This window comes from Megalops cyprinoides, chromosome 11 (genome assembly GCF_013368585.1).
Source record: "Megalops cyprinoides isolate fMegCyp1 chromosome 11, fMegCyp1.pri, whole genome shotgun sequence".
NCBI classification, from domain to species: domain Eukaryota; kingdom Metazoa; phylum Chordata; class Actinopteri; order Elopiformes; family Megalopidae; genus Megalops; species Megalops cyprinoides.
The window spans coordinates 3,682,178-3,708,557 of NC_050593.1; the positions used below are offsets into that span (position 1 = coordinate 3,682,178).

The window sequence follows — 26,380 nt, forward strand, 5'->3', positions numbered from 1 at the left end:
GCCTTTGTGTTTTATGGCCAGGTGTGTTAGGCCACTTTGCTGAATGCAGCCATCACCATCATACAAATCCATCACTTCCCCATCAGAATGGCTTATCATGCTGGTGTTTCTTGGACAGCACTGATCCTTTGAACCTAATCAATCCTTTCAGTGAAGCACAATGAGCCATGGTAAATATGTCAGGTGTTTTAACCTACTGTCTGTCAAGGGACTTGTCAAGAAGATCAGAATAAAGGTATTTTCGGGGGCAATTAAGGTGAGAATTTGCTGTTTTTATGAAATCAACCTCACAAACAGTTATGATAAAAGGACCTCATGAGGATTATGACATCATCACTACAAATTGTTACAACCACATAAAGTGGTTAAACAAGAAGAACCACAAACAGTTAAGATAGCAGCATTACAAACAGGTGCCTGTCCTAAACAGGCTCTAGAAAAGGAATTGCTTGTTATTGGCTGCTGGAGTGTGAGGTCCATAGTCAAAGGTTTTGACTTATATTTCATGAAGGCTGGACTTCATCTCCCATCAGCCCACTGCACAAAACATTTTTATTCACATGTTGCCCAGGCCTCTTAATGTCTGTCTGCCACATGATCAAGTCTTTGCATAACCTTACTGGCAAGTTTATGCAAAACAGAAGCATGACGTACTATCACCAAGACTCAGATAGACTCAAGACTTGAAACCTAAACAATGTATCAAAGGGATCACAAGACTAAAAAATGAGGCATTTAGTATTAAGTAAGTGACTCTTCAGCCAGCACTCAGGTTCAACATGTAACACATTCTAGTCAGCTCCTCTACAGGCACCACATAGAACAACGATAAAGACAGTACCTACAAGGCACCGCAGATCAGGGGTGTGTCTCAGTGCCACTTTGACCAGGGTAGAGAGGGTGCTGTCCTAAAGAGGGAGTGAAGGTCATGGCAGAAAACATGGACAGTCACCATTTTCCACTCTTTTCCCACAAACCAGGGAGCCAAGTGTAGAAGAGGAGGAATATGAAAGCATATATGAATGGTGGAAAGCACAATCCAGATTTCTTTGGCTTACAAAACAGCAGAAATGAGTTGATTAAAAATAATAAGGATCTGTCAACAGCAGTTACTCTGCAACTTCTTAATGATCCAGCCACAAACTCGTCACACTAGCAGCTGGAAGCAAAGGCACTCAAGTTGATGAGGGACAACCTAATACCAAGCTTGTTCACTGTACCGATGTATTACATTTACATTGTATACATTTACACTGTATTACATTTGCATTACATTTACATTTACATTACATTACATTTACATGTAACACATTGCATTAGTGATGAAGCCGAAACTATTAATATTGGGATTGGCGGGGGGGGTGGCACTCGAGAAACAGCTATTAGGTCTGCATCAGACTGCGAAAAGTATGGCAGTCCTCTGGGATTTAATTAGTCCAGTGCTGGCTGCATGGCTCAGGACTAACAGGATATTATCTGTTTTGGGAAATGTGTTTCCATGCCAGTGCTCTCTGTAGGCACTACTGGCTCCTAACTGAACAGTTTATGCTGTGTTCATCAATTCTTGTGAGTACGTTGAGCTGTGAAGGGGCACATAACTGATGATACAAATGAAGCAAATCTAGTCCAAGCAAGGAACTGGGTTGCTAGTTACCCATAAGCATAATTGTTAGCTTCTTTATGCAGTGATATGATGCAAAGCGTTGGTGTCTTCCAATAAGTGCATATGGCCATCTATTCAAACTTGCCCTGCTAGTGCTGAAACACAGTATGCTTGCATTCCAGCCTCCGCCCACAACTTCAGCCTCATCTAACAGGGTGTGGCAGCTTCTCTGCCCCCTGCCCTTTCCCTGCTGCTGGTCAGGCATGCTGGGTAATGTTGCATTTCCTTTTCAGCGAGGGCTCAGACAAAATGTTACCCTATTATTTGCAAATTTAATATAAAGGTACAATTAACTTTTTGCCTGTGAGTTCACAAGCTTTCCTGGCTGAAATGCGAAGTGCCCTTCTGTAGTGTGGGCTGTAGGTGATTACATACCACAGACCACAGACAGTCAAGAGCTCTTGATTTGCAGGTGGAGCTTTTGTTCCATACTAGAACATTCTGTCAGATGGGAAATGGTGAGTGGATCTGTTGGTTTTTGGATGCCAACCTCAATGTGTACAAGCACATGCTATCTGACATATGCAGCATCCCTAAAAATAAAACAAAACAAAACTTTCCAACCAGTTCTGGATGTCCCACCCTGATATGCATCCTGTAGCATGCCTCAGTATGTTGGCAAATTTACACCTATGGTCTTCAGTCACACTTACAGCAGGTGAATAAAACCTTTAACATACTCAACCATAATTTGCATAGAATTGCAGCTAAATATTCTATTATTCAAATATTTGACCGTGACATAATAAATTGATTACCAGGACTGGTTCACATCAATGTTAATTTACATTCACATTTATTCATTTGGCAGATGCTTTTATCCAAAGTGACTTACATAGGTTACAGTTCTTTACAATGTTATCCATTTATACAGCTGGATATTTACTGAGGCAACTGTGGGTTAAGTACCTTGCCCAAGGGTACAGCAGCGTCCCAGCGGGATTGAACCGGCAACCTTTCAGTTACGAGTCCTGCTCCTTAACCACTATGCTACACTGCTGCCCATTTATTAATAATAAAAAGCAGTAAAAATACAGAATTCTACTCTCCCTCATCAATATTTATTAAGGAGAGCCTCAGAACACTGCATAACAGATCATTGATTGACATTATTCATTTTCCTCTCTGAAAGTATGAGGGAATGCAGATCTGGTTGCAGTGAGCCATTATTTACACAAGAAGACCTGGACTTCCATATAGCAATTGGGAAAATAGTGGGGCTTTGATTTTGAGAGCCACAGAATATTTGAATATCAAACTGATTGAAATGCACATTACTGATTTTCTGGTGTTCTGAATTTAGTATTGTGCCTGCTACAAGAAAATCCCAGAGGGCATATCTTATAGGCATCCAATGGACTTCTCCAGGGCAAAAACACAATTATTCAGATTATCTACTCTTTGGATATTCCTAACTTAAGCCAATTTCTGACCAAAATAAGAGGACAGGCAAATACCGACATCAAGGGAAGTGGGAATTTATAGTTTCAAATTGTGAAGCATATGGTAAAAAAATGTCCAACCACTTTCCTTGTATTTCATTTTTCTATGAAACCACCCCACCCATCATAAATGCATGATCTGGCAAGCAAGCAAGCAACAGCCCTGTGGAAAGAAGCAAATCATAAAGAAATGTGTAATCAATCACTCAATAATTGTAATTACTGATGAGTTCAGTGTAACAGCATAACCATGTAATCTACAGAATTCAAAGCAGCCAGTTGCTTGCCATTTATCACAAACTCATAGGTAGTATGTCAGCTCCATATAGAAGCATAATGAAATTTAAATTTCGGTTATTCGGTTACAATAAATTAGCTTATTTTAGCCAAATACTGTGGAGATCCCAGTAACTCCATGGACAAAAAACATGAAATGTGGCATTTTCCTGATTCAAATCAAAAAAGGCACCGATTTGTATCTATAAAGCAATCTAGCCAATCACAGAACACTGTTTCCTCACAAAGCACAATCGCACTACTTTCTCTCTCCGTCTGACTTGACAAAAAGCACCACTTATCGCCTGATAAATGCAATTCTGTTGGAGTGCGCACAAATGAATTTATTGTTTTAGAATTCTCTGGCCATTAAACCACCAAAGCAACTTCTTTCATTTGGAGAGGGATATCATTCACCTGCAGCTAATTTCATTTTGGGAATGATTTTCTATCAGATCCACATTGGTTTATTCAGATTGATCCTCACTTTGTCTCTCCTTGCTCTCTGCCTGTCGTGCTTGCCCCCCCCCCCCTTTAAAAAAGCCTGAGGCCTTGTGGGTAAATGACAGATTTAAGTGAAATAGCTACCACACTATGGAGCAAGTCCGGGAAAATGCCTTATGAGAATGAGCCGCGGTGCGTGTAACAACCTCTGCGTCGCTGTGACTGGTGACTGAGGTAGCAAGCTGACATATTCTACTTTATTAAACATGCATTAGCGCAAACGGGCTCAGTGGTATAATCTAGGGTTAGCTGATAAGATTCTGCTATCTTCTGCGTGGAGGTGTGGGTCTTTTGTCGTGATGGAATGAACCTCTTACAATGGAGGACGAATTTAATATTCTTGATCCTAGCATGGGGTGGAGACTAACAAGCTTTGCTCAGCATGTAGTATGCTAGCAATCAGGCCAGCTAGGCTGCTGTGTATAGGTAGAATGGGGAGGTATAGCACAACATTTGTGGGCACACTCACCAGGTTGGTTTTTTTTCCCCTGGGCTATAACTTAACTCTTATCATACTTGGCTGGAGGTAGAGCTGCAAGCACATGCCAAGTATGTTACTATCATTCTGGATGGCAGGTTGTATACATACAGCCAACACCTAGGTTGACCACTCATACATACTCACTGGGGCCAGCATGCTAAAACTGAATTCAATTATGCATAATGACACTCATCCGAATTAAAAGTGACATTGTCATAAAAATGGATTACAAGACTACAGATCACACCGGCTAGTGTTGTGATCGCATTGCTTAATTCAATGGCTATGGATGATCCAAAGAGGATTAAAAAAGTGACTGAGGAAAAATAAATAAACAACAAAAAGATTCAACCTGAAAAAAAAGAAAATTGGTTAGTGTAAGTAAACTTGGCTGCCAAAATGATACAAAGCAGTTCACACCAATTACAACATTCTGGGGACCTATAAACACTGTCTACTTATCAGGTGAAGGTCAGGGCACTAATAAACTAAATGGAACTTCATAAAAAAACATGTTTTGATAGATTCTACCATGTTATAGGAAACTGGGAAAGGGGAAGAATCTGTATAGCCGGACCACGAATTATATTAACAAGCACTGGCCTGGCACTAAATACATCATGCCTCCAGAAGAACAAAGAAGATAAAGAGTCTGTATTAATCACAATAACGCCAGGCCAGAAAGCTGGGGTGCGATGTCTGCTGGTTTTACACTGATTAAACTGGAGGGGAAAGCGGGGGGAAACCAATAACGATGCTTTATGGAAGCATTGATTGAAGACCTCCGAGGTCCCAGCAGAAAAGAGTTCTCTGTCCGGCTGAGGCTGCCTCCGACGTTTGTCTTTTGAAGTGAGGCGCTTGCATCTCGAAGGCTCTCACAGCGCAGGAACGATTAAAAAACAAACTGTTTCTCACTTTCAGGTCCTTGTGACACACAGAGGGGAGAGAGAGACTGCAGAGCAGGAAAAGCCGGAGTGTCAGGTGAGACTTCACAGGCTTCGCTCCTGGCTTAAGATCTGTATCAACACCTGCAACCCGCCGGCCTCCTCATCTGTCCATTCAGCTGTAATGTGTTTATAGGCTGTTTTGAGTCCCATGGAATTTATGCAATGATATCTTCGTTGGCAGTAGTTTGGCATTGTGGTATTTATTTTTAAATGCTTGCTATTTATTTTTCTCTAAAAGGTTAAATAAAGATTTTTTCAGAGAGCAGGTCTGTGTGCCCTTAAAATACATCAAAGTAAATATCCAGTGGGCAAGGCATGGAGAGGGATTGAATAGCAGATTAAACACAGGGAGAATTTGGTAGCTGGCTGTACCTGAGCACCCAGGGGGCGCTGTTGCACATGGAGGCAGTAAGTTTTCAAACCTTTGTCACTGGACGTCTCAGAAGAGTTTAAATGAGAGCAGCTGTATGTAACATTTATAGTCTGTCTTGATCTCCCCTCTACAGATCTCCCCTTTTGATAATGCATAAGATCTTTAAGAAAGAGAAAACGCAGACATGTAATAAATCAAACTGTCACCAGGCTAATGCAGGTTTCTTCAAGTGCAAACTCCACAGTGTTGGCTGAGTAGTATTAACAGGCTCAGAGTGACTGAACACCGCTCTTATCAAAAAAACGTGAGATTATTATTCTGAACATGGTCATTGAAGCAGATAATGCATAAAAGTCTGAGTGTATGAATGTTAAGACACGGTTTCAAGGAAAGTCTTCTTTATTAGCACTGACACAAAATTTGGCTTTTTTATGAGTTGCACAAATTCAGCAGTATTCCGTTTTAATCTACAGATCTATAGGGGCTTTGTCTTCGGTGTGTAAATTCAAAGAGTTGATAGATGTGCCTGGCATGTCTTTATTTTGATACCTGAAAGATTTCTGTGTCCTGCCACACAAACTGTGAAGAAAGATGGAAGAGTGTGTACAATGTTGTGTTTATTTACAGGTAGTAAATTACTGGTACTTCTGGTCATTTCATTGAATCAAAAGGCTTAAACAGTCTGCTCATGCTGTAAGAGTTTGCATTCCCACAGTGAGTTCTGGAGTCTTCAGAATAATTCCTACCTTTTCCATTTAGAATGCAACACCAACAAGAGCTGATCACAAGGATGATTATCCATGACTCAGGAGGTGGGTGAAAATACATATCTCGTCACCATGTGAGTTTTTTCTGATCTTAGACCCACACAACTTTGTGTCTGTACTGTGACAGTGGATGCATTATTATACTTGTTTTTGAAAATGTTAAATTCCATAGACAAACTATTTAAAAACAGTCACTGTCTGCCAGTGACACGAATTTGAAATTCAGCAATGACTCACCCTAGTAATGGGGGTTGAGGGCGATGAGATCACTTAAGATGTTGACGTCACTCGAAGTTAATGTCACATGTGAGGCATCACGCACTTTATGTCAAGCTCAGTCATAGCCAACACTTCTGCAAGTTTATAAACCATCCAGTACCTGCAATTTCACCCAATATAAAGACTTAACTCTGCTTAGTAATGCCATTTCTTTGGGTGGCATACTGTGCCCTCTATCTTACTCATACCCCTGACTAAACAGGAACAAAAAACATCCTACGAAGTTCTGCTTAAATGTTAATGGCTTTTATGCCAGAAAACACAAAGGTAGGATTTGCTAAAATCTGAGTAATTACTATTTTGTAAATCCTTTTCTGGCATTGATTACACTGCTAAGAGGCTTCCTATTGTTTTAAGGTTGTAACACTTCAGAGGATGAACTTCAGCCCTAAGAACTAGCAAAATTGCTCTAGGTTCTTTAGATCTTTTTGTTTTTGTTTGTGCACTGCTTTTTGAACCACAGATGTTTCACTGTAAGGTCTGGAGGTTGAGATAATCAGTTGGAAGTAGGGCTGCCACCTTTGATTTGTGAAAAACCGGGACACTCAGACAAATTTTCCCTTTTTTTTGGGGGGGGCATATTTGTAAATATACTATTTTAACAGTTGTAGGACTCCCTATTGCCTCTCTTACCTATATTTAAAGCAGACATACTCCCTGATGCAGTTGTACTCACTCTGTAGACTCCTTTGTCTGCTGGTGTCCCTTTCTACATTAAATACAGATTTTTTACTTTAACGTGTTTTAAAAAAAAAACTAACATTATCTCTAGCTAGCAACTGAACTCACGGTGGGGTCGTAGATGTTGATGCGCACGGCAGACCGACAGCTCAGGCAGTTGCTAGGCAATAAGGTAAGCTTTCGTATTTCTGCTACCAATCAAATAAAAGTATAGACATGGCCAATCGTTGCTGTGTTTTACCCGTTTTTTCCCTTTATGGACACAGGATTTGGTGTATAAACATAACTAGGAAGAAAACAGAAAGCAGTAGAAGGAAACCAAAGAGGTTTTATTTGAAACTATGAAATTCTAAATTAGAAGTACATTTTCACAAAAAACCAGGACAATTTGTGTACCAGGAAAGAATATTAATTTTCCGGGACAGTCGCTTTTGTCCTCAGTTAACCCTTTATTTGTAGATTTGTATGAATACCATGGATCATTGCTAGAATGTCGAGTTTCAGCCATGTCTGAGCGTATTAGCAGAAAGAACCAGATTTTTGGTCAAAATGTCCCAGGGCTCCAGGACTCATACATGCAAAACAACCCCAAAACATGATAAACCCCAAAATTTCACAGTGAGCATAAGATCTTTCTAAACATCCACTTCTTACAACAAACATAAAGCTAAGAAGCAAAAAAATCATAATTTTCTTTTCACCTGACCACAAGATCTTTTGACTTTTCATTACGAAGTAGTTTGGCAAATTAATTTTAGCTCCTTTTTTGAGTTGCATTCAAAGAGGCTTCTTCCTTGTAACCTGGCCATTGGCACAATATTCATGCATGCAACTATGAATGGTTCTTTTTGACACTTTGTAACCTGAAGATGCCAGTGTGGTTAAGAAATCTCCATCTGATCCCTTTCGATTTATGGCTGTCTCCTGAACCACTTGTCCCATGCAAGATAGACATGCATCCTCTTCTTGGGTGGGTGGACACTGTAGCAGTACTCTCAAACTTCTTTATAATGGACACTATATGGAAAGCGGTGGATTCAGGCTTTGGTTAATTCTTTTATAGCCAGCTACCAACATGTGGAGGTCAACAGCCATCTACCTGTAGTCTTCAGACAGCTCTCTGAGCTTAACCATAATAATGAATACTACTGGTCAATCTTTAACCCCACCACAGCTGTGAACCTGCAATCTTTTGGTTGCAAGCACTACCTACCCTGTGTTCGGCTTCTGTGACTAACCACATTCATTTGACTGTCATTCAGCAATCAGGTATATTATATACTCTACTGTGCTCCCTGTGTTGGAGCGTTAATTTGGGCCCTTGAAAATTACCACATGGTGCACATTGAAGACTCTCGCTGCGGGCATTATGTAAAGCAGCTCATGGGGTTGTAGTGATTAAATGAAACATGAAACGATCATTTCCATCTTTTCAGGGGACAAATTCCATGTGTGAGTGCACAGGTGTTCTATGCAAATTCCTACAGTCTCTGAAACTCAGTCTGTTGTCTGTGCCAGAATTTATTTTTAATCACTTGTCATTTGTCTCAAGAATAATATATATATATATATATATATTGATTTTGTGATCACGTTTTTATTTACATGGTGCTCATACTGGGGAAACTTGCATTCTGTACACCATTCAAACAGCTGGATGTCTACTGAAACAATTTAGAACAAGTACCATGCTAAAGGTAACAACAGCAGTGCCCCATCCAAGATTCAAACTAGCAGCCTCTTGGTTACATGTCTTCTTGCATACATGGCCAAACACTGCCCCTTTAATGTATCCAATGACAACTGCCTGTACAATTGTATATGCTGAGATATTACCATGAAAATAAGTGACACATATTCACATATTCACACACACACCCAAACACACACACACACACACACACACACACACACGCACACACACTCAATACATGGAGGATTCCACCTGAAGTCAAGTACTCAGCTGGAAAGAAGGGGGTCGGAGCTTAGTGAGTGTCAAATCCAATGTCCTGGATGAAACATGAAGCCTCCACAAGAACATCAGCGAAACAGCTCCCAAGGATGAACTGCTAAGAGAATATCTCCAGCAGCAGCAGATAGAGTCAGTGGTGGATAAAGCCAAGACAGTGGACGTCCAATGGGATGTACAAGCCCCTCTATGGGATGTACCATTGGCAGATAGCAGCAGTGGCTGACATTCAGAAGTCCTATCAATGGCTGGAAAAGGGCGCACTGAAGAATGGAACCGAGGCACTGATCATGGCAGCACAAGAGCAGACACTGAGCACTAGGTCAATAGAAACAGGGGTGTACTATACCTGGCAGGACCCAAGGTGCAGACTGGCCCCAGAGATAATCCAACACATAGTGGCTGAGTGCAAAATGTAAGCAGGAATGGCATACACCAAGCAGCACAAACAAGTTGCCGGCATAGTATACAGAAACATCTGCACTGAGTAAGGATTGGAGCTTCCCAAGTCTAAATGGGAAACACCTCAAAGGGTGGTTGAGAATGACCGGGTCAAGATCCTGTGGGACTTCCAGATCCAGATGGACAAGCTAGTCCTGGCAAAGAAGAGCACAGTACTTGGAACAGCGAAGATACTGTGCAGAACTGTCAAGCTCCCAGGCCTCTGGTAGAGTACTCAAGATTGAGGAAAAACATACCACTCCAGGTTTAAAATAAAATTGTTTTGATATGATTACTTTGACAGGGCCAGTTTGCAGTGCTGTTAATAATGTGGTGGTGGAATGACCTTCCTCACCCAATCAGAAATGTGGAATCACTTGCCATCTTCCGCAGGAGCCTGAAAACCCACCTTTTCAGAATCCGCCTGTCCCCTATTGTGTAACCTTTTTGTTATGTATCTATGTGTCATGGTATAAAATGTATACCAAAAAAAAAAAAAACTTCTGCACTAACCTTGTCTCTATGTTGCAGGTTTTGTTTGCAGATTTCTGTTTTATTGTTGCAGGATATACAGGAGCATGGTACTGTAAATAATTAATTTGCATTCCTACTGCGATCTTTTGCCTATGGGGAAGTCAGCTAAACCTGATTGATGCACTAATTGTAAGTTGCTTTGGTTTAAAAGAGTCTGTGAAATGCCAAATTGTAAATTGTAAATTGTAATGTCTATCTGTTTTTCATACAGTAGAATACAGTAGATGTCTGCTGGCATGTTGTGTGGCCTGTTTGAGCCGTTTCTGTGAAACAGATGCCTGTGGTCTGGGAGAGACATCAGCAAAATAGTAGGGGTTCTGTTTCTGAGAGTTTTATCCTGAGGTATCCCATGATCCTTTGCAGAATGGCCCTCAGAAGATTACCCACTCTGTACCTACATCCTAAGAGATTGTTCAGTCTGTTCAGGTTTGTGCAAGATTCCCCCCTCAGACCAAAGATTATACTCTCACTCTTCTCGGCATCTGTTCTGCTGGGGGCTACAGCAGCTAAGAATTGTAATGACACACTGAGCTGTTTTCAGAGCTACTGTTAAATTCCCATTTATTTCTGTGATTGTGTGTGTCTAACAAAAGTACAGTTATGACCTGAGGTGTACTGTCCAGTCAGCAAATGGTAGCATTTTTTTCATGATCAATCTCGGCATTACGTTCATACACTATACTTATACAGTATACTATACACTATACCAACAGAGCAGGGTCTGTATTTTAAATGTGATTCATTTTATGTGTAATGACATAAAAATTTCATATTTCGTCACATAAATTTCACATACAACTGAATTTTAACATTCATACTTTATACTATACATGAGTAAAATGTCAATATGAAAGACTCATTCATAATATGTTCAGAGCATTCAGTACATGATGTCAGCTAATAAAATGTTTATTTGTTCCATGCAAAAAAAAAAAAATTATGAACCCATGTCAATGGTCTAGGGCCACTGTAACCATCTTCCTGTGGTGTTTAAAAAAATGAAATTGTATAGATCAACTTAGTAGACAAAAGCATTGGGTTTTACTTCTCTCTCTTGTAAGAGCCATGTATAGTTCTGGAGGGCTCCTTGGCAACGAAGCACAACAGCATTTCCCTTTTGCTTTGTTCAAGCAACGCACAGCAAAATATCCCCTGGCTGTCCCACTCCCCCTTGTGACAACCGCTTCGCTTTCGTCTCGATTCTTGTTGCGTCTGCCATCCCTGCTTCAAGCGCCAGTCTCGGAGACAGACCACGTATCCCCCAGACTGCCGCAAATAGGATGCGACCGGCTTTAAACAACCGCGCTTCCCGTCGGCTCGTGCCTCTAGGCTCCAGACTGCATTGCTGCGTTTTTTTTTTTCTTCCCAAAATCCACCTTCCGCCTACTCTCTATACACTGAGGAGGGGAAGGAGTTCTGCCTCACTACACTCTGCCGAGGGTTAACAGGGCAGAGGGAGCCGTTGGGCAGGGAACAAAACGGGGGAAAGGTTCAAATTAGTCTCACAATTCAGGCAGGGAACACCTGCAGTCCTCAAATAATAATTGTAAAAGAATGTTTCAAGGACATTTGTTTTCAGCCGGGACGTTTGTTTACAGAGAGGAACACACCAAGACTAACCTACTAACAGTGAAAGAAAACCCAAGTTTGTTGGCTCTCTTAGGAGATGAGAGGTTCCTTACCAAAGAAGAGTACAAAGTACTGGTCTTTGTGAAACAAACAGCACAATTCCATCAATACAAAATAAATTGTGAATTAATACTGATAACAGTAACAGTCAGTGTAACTCAGAATGGTGAATTATGGATCAGATTTGACCCTGGAGTCACAGTCAGTCATCAGTCTGATTCTGATTCTACGAGGCACTACAAGGCACTACAGCTGATTTGAAACCTCACCCAGCTGTCACAGATTTAAACATTCACTTAGAAATTGCTCTTCGCTTTTAAAAGTATTTTCAATCTGTCCACAGTTTAATAGGGTGTGTTGACAATATATCTGAAAGCTATTCATAAATGTAATTATATTCTCAACCTACTTGTTTTACATGGTCAAGACTTCCACCACTGAATGGTTCTCCCTCATGGTCCTTCTCTACCTGTTCCAATTCATGATTGAATTTGAAAGTCCAGTGCAAAATATTATGCCTCCTTGCGAACATCTCCACTGTCATTCAGTTCATTCCTCAGCTGTACAAAACATTTTCTAAAAATAATCCTCCCAGTTTCTTAAACACTCAAATAAAAGTCCTGGTTCAAAATGCTGGATTGCAGTCACCTCTGGATGCTACAGTGGTATCTCCTGTGACATGTACCCAGAGTGACCTTTTCCACCTCAGCGACATTATAGAACTAAGATGCTCCTCTCAACGATGCAGACAAATGTGCACGCTTTCATCTCCGGGGCTACATTTTTTATTATTTATTTATTACATATGCTTAGCAGATGCTCTTTTCCAAAGTGACTTACATAGCTTGCCATTTTACATAAGATTCAATTACAGTTCAAGAAAACTCCAGGTTAAGTACCTTGTCAGTGTGCACAACAGAAATGGCCCACCCTGGAAGTGAAACGACAGCCTATGGGTTATGAACTCTGGTGTTTACCACTGTGCCACACTACTACATTATTGTTATACCACATTATCTAGTCCAAACAGTATTTTGTCCTCTCTCTCCGATTAGTCGTTAAGAAGAAACAGATCACATAGCAGCTTCTCAGTACTAGCTCCCTATGAAATACTGAGAAGGCTTTAAAATTCTGCTCCTCGCACACTAAGCACAGAGAGGGCTAGCTCTATCATACCAGAGTGATCTTATTATTCCAGATAATACTGCTAGACCCTTATAGTCTCAGGCAGTGTGCCACCTGCACTTAACTAACATTGTGAAAGTTAAAACAGGAGGTGGTATGGCATTTGGCTAAAGGGCCTCTAAATTATGCAAAAATTACATCATGGGTGAAGCTCCCAGTATTTAGATCCAGAATAAAAATGCATCTTCTTAGCCTGTGTGGTGCCATGGTGAACAAACTCTCCTCACTATAATATTTTCTGTACTTTTCCATAGCTCAGCTGGCATAGTTTATGTACAGTAAAAGCTTGCTATCTTGGTGTTGGTCGACATACTGTAAAACCTTTAAAACCCTACAACAGACGATGCCCCCTTCACCTCTGAAGCTATCTGGCCACAAAACTGTCAGAGTCACCCCCTGCCTGTTTGTTGCTTGTGTGTCAGTCAACGGACCCTGCCAATGGGTAATGAGGTTGCCTCCAGTGGCATGCCCCTCTTGGCTAAAAGGGGCACAGCAGTATGCATCATGAAACTGTCCCGGATCACGTTTCTTGACACCTGACAGAGTGAGGCAATATGTGTGGGCTCTGTGCTCTCTGGTCATGTCTCTTGGAGACTGAAGTAAAGGGCCATCTGGACTTGGAGGGGGGCATTATTTCAATCCAAGATTAAATTGATTTTTGCTTAATGAAAGTGAACAACAGAACAACACAGTGGTAATGATGTTCAAGAGATTTTTAACCACCTGAATTTCCACTAGTAGCCATGCCAACATCTAGCTAAGGGGCTGATTTTGAAAAGGGTGAAATTAAATTAAAATTTGCAAAATATGAATAATTTATCATAGAACTGGAGCAGCACAAGAATGTTTCTTTTTCTTGTAATGAGAGAGAAATTAATCACTCATTAGAATTCATTTCCATTTATAAACATTTGTTTTTAAACAATCTTGTAATGAGGATGTTTTTTTTCTCTAAATGAGACATTTACTCCTTGAAGTATTTGGGTAAAGGTTCAGGCTGTAGAGAAGTGAATCTGTCTAAAAAGTGCAGTATTGGCCAAAGCACTGAATGTGACATCCCTAAATATGACCCTAACCCTAATGCTACACCTAACTACAAAACCAGCCACAACTCAATTCATAGAAACAACAGAAGGTTGACACATCCATGGACAGGTTTTCACAAAGGAGATTTGTGGACTTTGTGGACTACCTGCCTCTGTCTACTGGATGGAGAAAGTGTTTCTTGTTCTTGTTTCTGTAAACCCCAGGGAATGTGCTTGGTTGGAGACACCAAGCAGACCTTTTGTCAAAATAACGCTAGTGAAGGTCAGGTCAGGTGTGTGGTTGGTGTATCCAAACTCTCTGTACACTCTCCCTGGCATTGTTGATTTCTGAAGACTACTGATTACATGTTTACATGAGATGCTAACAATTACTAGCTACACTAATGCTCTGGCACTCTCAAATCTATTTATAGCAGCAACACTTCAGAGTGCCCTCATCTCTAAAATGCTTATAAAATGATAAAAGTCACAGTCACACGTTGTTCAAAACTAATGAGGAACAGAGCGATAAGACTGAAAACACTCTGGATGAAAACCTCTATGAAGCTGTGAGTTTAAACTTCTTCCACTGCTTGGAATTAATACCTCCGGCATTTCTGCTTGATGAATTTGATCTTTGCTTTGCTCCGTTTTCAAAAATAATGAACATGAAGTGCCCACAGAACCCAGAAGTCTGGACGCGCTGCACTTGCATCTGGAAGAGGGCCGACTTCAAACATTGAATGGCAACACATCAAGACAGACCAGCAGCGAGGGCGAAGGAGCAGAGAATATTGATTTTTTTTCCCTGCGTTTATGTATTTGTCTAAGAGCAAAGACCTGCCCCCGAAAAAAGGTTCCAAATTTTATTCTGCTGAGAAACTTAGGAGGCGGTGTGTGGGAGAAAGAGGGAGGGAGGGCCTTTGACTCCCAAGTTAACAGTACAGGGCGCTGAGTCCAATGCCAGAGGCAGAAAAACAAAATTAATATGCATTTGCAAACACCAACACAACAGAGGAGCTATATGTAAAGCAATTAACCTTTTGTCCTCATCTGAAGTTTAGGTAAGTTAACCAGTCTGAAAGCTGCATTAATTATTCAATGAAGTTACCAAAAAGCATTCAGTTTTAAAAGTTATTACAACTTAAGGCAGGAGAATGATGGGGGATAGTTGTAAAAACACAATTCTGCCATTCAAAGGAGGGTAATTAACACCAGGCACTGCAGATTAAGCATTTTAGATTAGATTCATTTAAAATATTGTTTCACAGCAATTTTTAAAAAATACGAATTACATTTTTGCTGTAATGAGGCCTTGACAAATGAATAAGGAGCGCTGCATTACTGAGTACATTATAATCATCTAAATGAACAATAATTTGATTGCATGAGACAAATGAAAATGTTCTCTGAACTCCATGCTTGATTATACAATTGAGAAATTTGCTGATGCACAAAGATTGTACAAGTTATACTGTAGTTACACATAGCTGGTAGAGGAATCTCAAATCAAAATCAATTAAAATAAGAGTATGTTTGCAGGTCTTGGACTCTTGCTGTCACTGATCAAATGATCAGGTTTTTCTGCAATCTTCTCTGTGCCTACTCCTTGAAATTGCAAGGCTTCAATATTATTTCATACGTGGTTTTTCAGTGGAGGCAGCGGGTGATGTGGATTGATCATAATTAGCCACAGGCGATGATACGACTGCTACCCCGGCTATCATGGGCGCAACAGGTCCCCGACTCATTCTGAAATTATTTTTCCGAAAACTGACTGTTGAAGGTCTCTCAGTCTGTCGGTCACAGCTGCAGCTGTCAAAATGAAAAGCAGATGAGACCGTACAAATTTTTCTACTGCATTATGGGGGACTGATTCATCATTTTGTTACAATGCGTTGATTTTTCATTTTGTTTCCCAGGGCAGATTCTTCCGTTCGTTACATGGGATTGAGTTTTCATTTTGTTACATGGGGATGATTTTTCATTTCGTTACATAGGGCTAATTTCTCATTTCACTGTGGAGGGCTGATTCTGCATTTTGTTACAAAAGGGTGATTCTTCATTTCGTTCAGTAGGGCCGAATTTTAAGCGGCAAAGACAACTTACTGATGGAAACTCAGATCCCTGAAACCACCACTTCTCATTCAGAGACATATCCAAATACATATCCAAACAGTCGCACTGGTCAGGTTACCTTGAAACGAATGCAGCTGAACTATTTAAAAGAGAGTTACACTAAGTCTGTAGAAAATGAATACAAATAGCTGGGTGCTAATATATCACTAATGCGGCCAGGAAGAAAGTGGCGACTATCAGGTGGATTCAACACTGAGAGGAGGGGTCATGATATAAACAACATGTAGCAGCTATCTGCCAAATGAGTAAACTGGTAATCACTGTCAGTCTATGATTTCATACTATTATAGTATTCAAAATACTGCACCAGTTCAGGGTCATTAGCATGGTTAAATATCTTTGTATTTATCAATTACTGAAGAGAAAACAAACAACTGAAGATATACACTCACGTGCAAATGTGTCTGTTCTGTCTTGCAAGATGCAAGGTTCCATTGCACGCACACACACACGCACATTGGCATACATGCACACACAAGCACCCTCACACCCACACATACTTGAACACATGCACATACTAGCTCTTTCTCTCTCTCTCAACGTGTTGATAACTGGGAAGGTTAGTAAGATTATTACTGTTACATGCGTAGTATTATTATATTTGGTGATGCTTTCTGATAAGCACATAGAGCTGCTTGTGTATACTCTTTACACACAAGTGATTATCGCCACCTGCTGGTGAAACAAAATATGAATCCCCAAGTTGGGACTTGGTCTCTATACAAAATACTAAAGCTAAATAATTTAATTTAAATTTAAGGATAAATAAATGATTTTCATGCCATTGACTATATATAACATACATTTTAATCATCTATCAAATGTGAACTCTTCTGTATGAAAAACAACGTTATTACTCTGTCTAAAAGTAGTGAGTCTACAGTAAGGCATTGCACAATAGAAATTAGTATTGGATCAAATGCATAAAATAATGATGATAAATTAAATTCCTATAGCATCTTTTATACACCAGTGTGAGCAATAAAAGGGTAGACAATACTTTCTGTTACAAATCCCAGTATACTAATTAAGACTGCATTGAATGTTCTCAAAAGATTATTTTAAAATATTAACACATAAAGTTATTTTTGTGTTAGTCATAAGGACAATTTCACCCACAAGCCTTGCATTTGTCCTCTTATCTCAAGCTGGTCTTTCTGTGAAAACATTTGACTTAAGATAAGATCATACAATAACAAATGGAGAATTCCTGCAAGCAGAGCTTTGCATAAATCACCCAGTAATTTATGGTGACAAAACTAGCTGACATTTTCGTCACGTGGACTTTTGTTAGAGCCATGTCACCGTAGTGGTTGCCCATTCAAAATAACAACGATTTATGCAGGCAAAGCAAAGCGTGGGAGTAATCCATTTCAAAACAATTTCAGAGCTGTGATGATGTAATTTCCTGACAAAGTACAATTAAAATCTTATGTAGGAGAACAACAGGAGCCACATACAAAGCTGTTCAATTCAGCAGAAACATATCAATTTTGTTCTGACTAATGTTGAGAATTTGCTCAGCTGAGAAAATTAGAAATGTACTGTTTTTTTTTAAGTGCAAATTTTGAAGTTTCCAAGGAATGGTCCCTGAGCCAAGGGTTCGGCAGCAGCTTCCAACAGAAGCCTGGAGCCTGTGTCCCTCTCTATGCGGTTTTCCCCAGGAGCAACAGACAGAGAGCATGAAAAGATGCCAAGCACACAAACACGCTCAGCCTCTCTGCCTCCCTTCTTGGCTGGAGGCTACTTATTTCCGATGCGTTTCATCCAAGGCGAGGCGATGTCCAACCCCGCGATTCGAAACTCGTGTCAAGTGGTTCTTAGCCTCTGGCAACTGCATCTCACATTCGTTACGAATGCCCACCGCCACATTCTGAAGGGCAGTTTTGAGAGAGTGACAGGTGGCTTGGGTGCTTTGATTAAATGAAGGCCTGGAGGCACATAAAGGAAGACAGGATGCATTTTCAGAGGAGAAAGGGAGAGAGAAGAAGTGGCTACGAGCTAGCCGGTATCTCATTAGAGCACGCTTTAGCATGGATGCCTTGAGTGGAAAGTGGCTGATTTATGCCCCTTTAAGAGGGCTCATCTGGAGGCGGGTGAATATGAAATGTGTACTCTTTAAGTCCATTGATGCATATTCATTTAAAAAACTTGTCATTTCCACACTATTGGATGCGTAACTGTATAATGTTAATATCAATATTAATGTATGGAATAACTTGCCTGCATTTGTATGGGAGTTGATGTTCCTTCAATCCTCCAACAAACTCAACACAGTGAGAGATTCACTCTAGAGCATAGAGAGAATGAGAAGTCTACATGTGCTGAATGGCCTGCTCTCCTAATTGAACTGAGCTCTGGTTGGTCACTCTGTCACTGGGACCAATAGCCTGCCCTGCTGTGCCAAGCATCCTACATTTGGAATGGTAATGCTCTTAATGTTTGGACTCCCACAAATTCATTCTTTTTTATTCCAGGGCAGGGAACAATAAAAAGTGGATTAATAAATAAATTAGCCTTTGTGATTGGACCGTGGCTAACAAAGGTAATCCTATAACAGGAGAGCAACACCTTGAGGCTGAACAATGAATAAACATCCCATTCACGACACAGTAGGCCAAATAAAAACAGGACTACTGTCTGTGTGCTGGGCAGGCTACTGGATCTCTACCACATCCCCACATCTGATTATGCAGGAAAATTTGTAAAGTACTTGGAGTCCTAACAGAGCTGGTTAATGGGGCCTGCCTTGCTTTAACTCATCAAACTAATGCTGTCCACACAGTGATGCTTTAAATCCATCTAACTGCATTCAACAGCCTGAAAACACTCAATATTAGAAGTGGGTATTCTGTGTGTGACACAATGGAGTCACTTAATAAGAGCGCAAAGCAGATGAGCTCTCTCTCTCTTTCATTTTCAAATATTTCAGAACCATTCCTCTCCCAACTCTAAGCAGCAAGCAGTTAGGAAGTGTAACTTCTGCCCAGTTTTGCACAGATTCATTACACCTGGTCAGGGTGTTTAAAGAATGGGTCTTATTTGCTCCGGCCTGGAACAGGCTCCGGCTCATTCGTCCACGGTCCAAGGCACTTTTGTATGAAACTTTTTTGTTTTCGGGTGGCTCCTCCATCAGTTCCTGAGGGACTGGAGTTCCTTTGTGTTTCCTTTCTCTAATTTGCCCACAATTTGGTCTCCTTCAAGTATGGGCTGGACACATAATGGGTCACAGAGAAGTGTAGACAGAGTCAAGAAAAAACTTATTTAAAGCAGGGCCCAATAAATGAGTATCAGTATCACTGTAACAGAGAACTGTACTGGTGTCATATCATATTTTTTGTCTCTTCAAAACAACTGAATTGATTTCATTAAGTGTTACGTATATACAGATATAATAAGCAATTAACTCTACAGACACTACTCATTGTTGTAGATATCCACTTGCTTCATCATTTCAGGGTAATTTTTAAATAATTCTAAATGTGTGTTTGTTTTAATATTTAAGGTGTTTAGACTAAAAAAGTCTAAACAAGTAATGTGATGGGATACAAGAAAGCAGTAAGCTTCCTGTTGGTCTAGACTCTAGACCATTTAGAGGGGAGTATGTTTTGTGAGTGAGGGGACAAATTGAATTCTGTAACAGCTGCTATTCTGGGCCTCAAACAAACATGCCTCTCTCTTTTACATGATTGTACACATGCATGTGCTATAATTTTGCAATCATAATCATAAAAGGGCAACAGTAAGTGAAATATTATATGGTGCACTCCCAAAATGGTCTGCAGTACAGTATAGTGACAAACTAGGGCAAGCCATTCACACAACGTCACAATGCTGTTTGACATTTGAGGGAGTGATGTATCAACTATCAATCCAGCCATATTCAGGTGATCTACAGAGCAGAAAACAGACCATTTTCACAGCATGACATTTGATGGCATGTTCAACATGCAGATGTACAGGTTACGTCAGGTTAGCAGTACAGGTCTCTTTTAAACTTACTCAATTCAATTTAAATGCATAATTAAAGTAGCAGAGGGACACTGAATGCCACAGGCGACGCATAATTGAATCAAGCCTCCGTGAAAATCGAACATCTCGGTTTTACACAGGAGATATTACACTGAAAAGCCTGGCAGTGGGCACTGCAAAAATATTCAAACTGCCATATTCCCTCCCTTTCCAAAATGTAATCTCATTGATTCTTTATACATACAGTCCAAATTTAATGTGACTTCCCATCTTATTGTAACATGAATTCAGCTGGAAATGGATAAGGGCCCGAACTCAAATCTCCCCCTGGTGGCTACTTATGCTAATGCATTTACAAGGTCTGATTTCAAGCATCTCCTGTTGAATTTGTAGTCCAGTAAGATAGGGCCTTGGAGTATATTTCCCCCTACAACTTTTATGCCATTTTTAAGTTCATAATATAACAGAACCAAACGTCGCTTTGTTACCCCTTTCACGTTTCATAACAGTCTTTTCATATGAAAATCAATATGCATATTGACCCCCAATTACACTTTCTGCCATGCAAGTGCTATTGGAATGACCCTTGCAAGTGGCTGAACGCGTCAGGAGAAGATCACCACAGTGAAAACTGCAGCACATTTATCATCCCTGTTAGAGGAAGGAGAGGAAGACTGGACCCCTGATAAATTGCTGGTGCTCCCCGTGACACAATGGCTAATTATTCAGATGTTCCACTGAACAAATTACAGCCCTGCAACTCGATCCATCAGGCAGCCCACACCTCTAAATATGTAAATGAGGGAATATCAATGAAGGTTTTGTTTATTTGCAGATAAAGAGCAGCACTGGAAGTTCGATTAAAAGAAGTGAAAATAGAAGAATAATATTTTAAAAAATAAATCAGATACGATCGCTGGAATTAATCTTCAAGCTTTCCCCCCCATGATACATTGTCTGAGAGAAAAAAGGTTTAGATATATAACCAACAAAAATATTGCCTTTCTTATCACTGGCCCAGAACTGATCTGATATTTATCAGCAACCAAATATCTGGAGGAAGGATGAAAAAAACCTTGATTGAACAAGGACTACCAACTGACCTAAAACTGAATGTTTCTGTTACAATCTACAAGTTTGTTTTGCCACATTATAATACTGTGAGTCCCCCTTCAACTTGGTAATCTGTCTACTATTTCTACTATACTTACATTATTTCAAACATTATTACATATTTTCTATTCTTAAATTATTACATCATTACTTTACTTACATTTTCATTACATATTAAGTGGTATGCAGCAACTGTTCATGCATACATCACTACATAGAACCTAGACATTAATGGATATAGATATTTTATAACTACCTTCTTGGTCCTATGCTTGATGCAAACCCAACTCTAAACCAAACTCAAAATTGAGAACTAATCTAAATGAGACCTTGTCAATTTCTCTAATTACAGAGATCTGTACTTACATAGACCTAACACTGTATTTGATCTAAATTTTGATCTAATGCATTGTCTGCGTTTACCTTGTACAAGTACGACCGGCCTTGAAATATTGTATTAGGCTAATTTAATATCTGTAGAAAGATATAAATTAATTTAATGCACATTTTTGCTGAGTGCATTCTTGCTGAATGTCTAATATATGCAGCTGTTGGTATTGCATCCCCCTTCCCCCTACAGAGCTACTGTATGTGTGTACATTGAGATTAAATGTGGGATAACCATCACTTACAATACAGACTTTCATAAAGGTTTTCGCAAGAGAAAATCACTGCTGTCTACTTTTAAAGGCACCAATGAACCTCACTGACCTCACTGACTTGAAAAATTACTTGGCAGGATGGAATTAGTGTTGCTAAAGGTCAAGAGAATTGAGAAAGATCCAGATCCTGGCTTCTGGACAAGCAGCAGTCCTGGCCTGGCCAAAATAACAGCCCATTACCTGGGACCAGGCTTGGCCTGGAGCCATCACAAATCATAGGTCCAGGGCTCACAGCACGGTGGCGTGGAGCAGCTAGATCAGCATGTAGACTCCACCCTGCGAAAAATCCTAAATTAATTAACATCATTCATTTCCCTGAAATAAGATGATCCCCTCCTTAAAACATCAGATGAACTTTCTTTGTGAGTTCACTCTAAATTCTGCGTAATTTGCAACAATTAAGTAATTAATTAGGTGGCTAATCTATTTTTCTTTTGGTCCCACTAAATCTTTAAAGCACACAGACGGACATACTATATGGCTTTTCAGCGTTTATTCAGTCAGTATGGGTCCCCATATTCTCCATGCTAGAATCTGTACTTCAACGACGGGCTAATCAATAATAATCCATACCCCTGTGTTGAATGTTACCTTTACTTTTACCCAGCTATGTAGTGCGACTTCAGTGATTAGAACTACTGCTAAAAACAAATGTTACATTTAGATCTGCAGCGTAATGCCACCTGTCCCTCGCCGGCGAAGTCGTTGAGGACCAAAATCAATGTCTTGCAATCAGTTTGATCGCGGTTGTTCATAGCGACGGTCGGACTGCTTTTGTTTCGAGTGATTGGAGTATTTCCGGGGGGACTGAAATTGCAGCTCAATCTCTTTTGGAGAGCAATTGCAAATCACAAAACGTTCTTTAGACGTGATAATAAAACGCGCTGATTTACGAGGTGATTGACAGGTGCTAGGGGTATTCCTCATCAGAACCGAATTGCATTTTGTAAAGAGAAATATAAATCAGAGGAAAAGACTATCAGACGTGTCATTGTCTCCCTGAAGGAAACATAGATGATGTCGAAGAGACATGCACGAGGTGCCAGACATATCTTCCAATATGTCCATGGAAACCTACAAGTATTCAACTATTACAACCTTTTTTATCGCGTTCTGGTGACACCATATGTTATGCATTTAATGAAGCCGCGTACAAGCCACATAACATCGATACTTACTCCGAACTGATCTTCTGATTCTATTCTGAACTGATCATTACGTAATTCACTAGCCCATGTGTTGCGATTTGGAGTATTTTACAGGTTTAAACACTGTATTATTTTTTCCCCAAATAATGATCATTTTAAAAATCAAGCGTTATTTTTTAAAATGTTTATAAGATCACATTCCCTCCAAATGAAGACAAAATGTATTAAGCGTAATTCCCATAAGGATGACCCCCCGTTCAACCCTGATTCCTTCTGTCGAAAAAACGTGACTTTTAGTGGGCAATCTGGCTTCGTTTCGCTCTGAAGAGTTGCCACTGCGATTGATAAATCTCCCTTCCCTATCGCAGTGAGTTTACAACACATGCGGACACAACACAGTTAGCTGTTTGCGAGAGAACTATGCTAAATGACTTGCCATCTGGCTATGCGCTGGGGAGGACCAGTGGGTCAAAGACAAATGTAAACCATCCTCATTCTTGAGCAAATCGCGGGCACCATACCAGTTATTGGCTCCCACTGGTCTTTATCAACCCTGTGCTGCACAGAAATAAGCCATTGGCCCTCGGTATTTTTGTGTGACGTTCTTCCGCAAACGAAAGCAATAAGCAAAATACCCAAGTCAAACGCTCTCTGGAACCATTTTAAATACATTCCAACAACCGTGTGAGGCGTGAGAAACACACACCAAACTGAGATGTTACTGTATCTAAATAAGGTCAACTACCTAAATCATTATCCAAACGTTTTAGGTGTTTTTTTCTAGGCAAGCGACCTTGGCATGCAGGAAGGGTAATGCTTCCAGGTTTGAGTAAACAGCCAAGGGCCAAATCTGACAGGAACAGATCTGTGCAGAGTGTCTGTTTGCTAACAGTCGTACTGTCATCAGTTTACCTCAAATCCCTCTGGAAAATACCAGAGAAAAAGAAAAAAAAGATACCTATGAACATCACTGAAACAATTGAAGGTGTAATGGTAGAAATGATTCAGTACTGTGGCTCTGAGGCTGAAGAGATGGTATCCCTATCTAGGCAGTGTGGACCAGTGGTTAAAGAATTAAACCCTCCAGCAGAGTGCTCAACCTGAACTACTTCAGCAAATGTTCAGCTGTAGAAACTGGTAATATGTCAAAAATACAACTACAACTACAAAATGCTACAACTGTCAAAATACAAATTCCTCATAGTTTGAACTTATATTTTTTATTACTGTTTTTAATGCTGACAAAGACCCTATTGGTGCAAGTAGCCTTGTCCTGGGACAAGTTTAACCATTGTAGTTTCTCTTTTCAGCCAGTGGCAGAGAGGAATTGCAACCAGAAACTCCCACTGAAAAACAGATAAACTGTTTTCAGCTGTGTTTATTCTGCCCAGTCACATAAACAGCAGTGCAAATGTGTTTTGGGGAAAGTTCTCCTTCAGAGTGCTCTCAATGAAGACATGACCCCCCCCCCCCCCCCTTATAATTTACACCAAAAAAATGCATTCCTCTCAATTCCTTATTCCTCTCAAGATCCATAAAAGTGTAAGGTTATCTTTTTTCTTAAAAAAAAACTACTAGAACAGAAAAGCACACAATAATTTATACTAACTTTGCATATATATGATATAGTTTTTGCATGCATCAGTAGTGTGTGGAGCCTAGTGTGAAATCCTGCATGCTTTAATGACACAGTGCTTACAAGCCACATACTCTTTCCAGGAACACAGTTGCCCTCCATGCATCATGGTTCACATTAATTTGCTGTACTGAAGATATTTTCTATCACAGAAAAATGAGATCTTACCTAGAAACAGGATGGTCTGTTTCCTGGAGGCTCTGACCTTTGCACTCTCGTGCTTGGGGCGGGCTCCCGTGCTGTTGGCCTCCTGCTTGGCTGCCCCGAACTTGTTCCCCCTCAGCACCTGGATCATGCTCCTGCACATGAATGCCACGCTGGCCAGCACAGTGACGTACACGATGAACGCCACAAAGATGCTGGACCTGTACATCATCCACCTGTCTGACAGGCCTGTGCAGAATGTCAAGTTGCGCACGTTCTCGGCTAGGTGGAAAGACCCGTTCTCGATGTCCAGGATGTCCAGCGGGCCCTCGGTGCCGGTGGCGCACAGCAACGGCAGTGCAACCAGTGCCGAGGCTATCCAGGCGAAGACGATGAGCTTGACAGTGCGGTCACCTGACACAGACTTGTACTTGAATGGGTGGCAGATGGCAAAGTAGCGCTCAAAACTCAGGGTGGCCACATTGAGGATGGTGGCATAGCTGCATGCTTCAAATAGGAAGTTGTAGACCTTGCAGGCCACGTTGCCCGAGGTGGACGAGAAGGGGAACCAGATGGCACTGTAGAGCTCTACAGGGAGCCCAATCAGCAGCACCAGGAGGTCAGACAAGGCCAGACTCACCATGTGGTCCGTCACATTCTTCTGCAGGTACCCTTTTCTCAGCAGCACCTGGCTCACCTTGATGGTGATGCTGTTACCCACAATGCCTATCAAGAGCATGGTGCTGTAGAGGATAGTCAGGAATACCTTCATCCCCCATGTCGGTTCCAGATCCCTCCAGTTCTCCAGCTTCAGTTTTCCAGCGACTTCATTCTCCATCTCCATCAGTTTTTTTTTTTTTTTTTTGGTGAAGAAACTTCAAAACATCATTGATTGTTCCTTATGTAGTCTGAGCATATAGCAATCAAATGAAAGGGTGATCAGGAGTAGGAGCTAGCCCAGCTTCTAACAAGGTTCTACCCTCCTCTCTCCTCCTCCACCCAGAGCCACTTCACCCACCCCGCTGCTTGACCCTGTGGCATAAACTTTTTATGTGACTAATGGTCCGTTTCCAATTGGTCGTTCAAGATACTGCACTACTCCAAACAAAGCTCGGTCTGTGGTCTGTGACATGAATCGCGTTCATTTCTGACAGGCGGTAAGAGGTAAGGCCGTGGCTGTTTCGCTCTGCCGGGGCAGGGAGGTTAAGTATTAAACGAAAAGCCATAAAAGGAGAAACTGCGTTTGTTCCTGTTATCTCAATCAAAGTCTGAACTCTGAGTTAGTTAAGAGGAATGTCCCGTGGTGAATGTATCACTGCAGTGACGCGTCTCCTTACATAAACAGGGGCGGGACCGCCAGGTGAGAGGAA

At 40.7% G+C, this 26,380-nt stretch overlaps 1 protein-coding gene across 1 annotated transcript in view; it reads right to left on the reverse strand.

The window, feature by feature from the left end:
- The window catches only part of LOC118785877 (G-protein coupled receptor 39-like), a 42,509-nt gene extending 16,655 nt beyond the window's left edge, over positions 1-25,854 (reverse strand). The window contains exon 1 of the mRNA XM_036540823.1: positions 25,035-25,854. Coding sequence (XP_036396716.1) covers positions 25,035-25,854 — 820 coding nt within the window. The remainder of the gene's footprint in view (positions 1-25,034) is intronic.
- Positions 25,855-26,380: the final 526 nt, after the last annotated feature.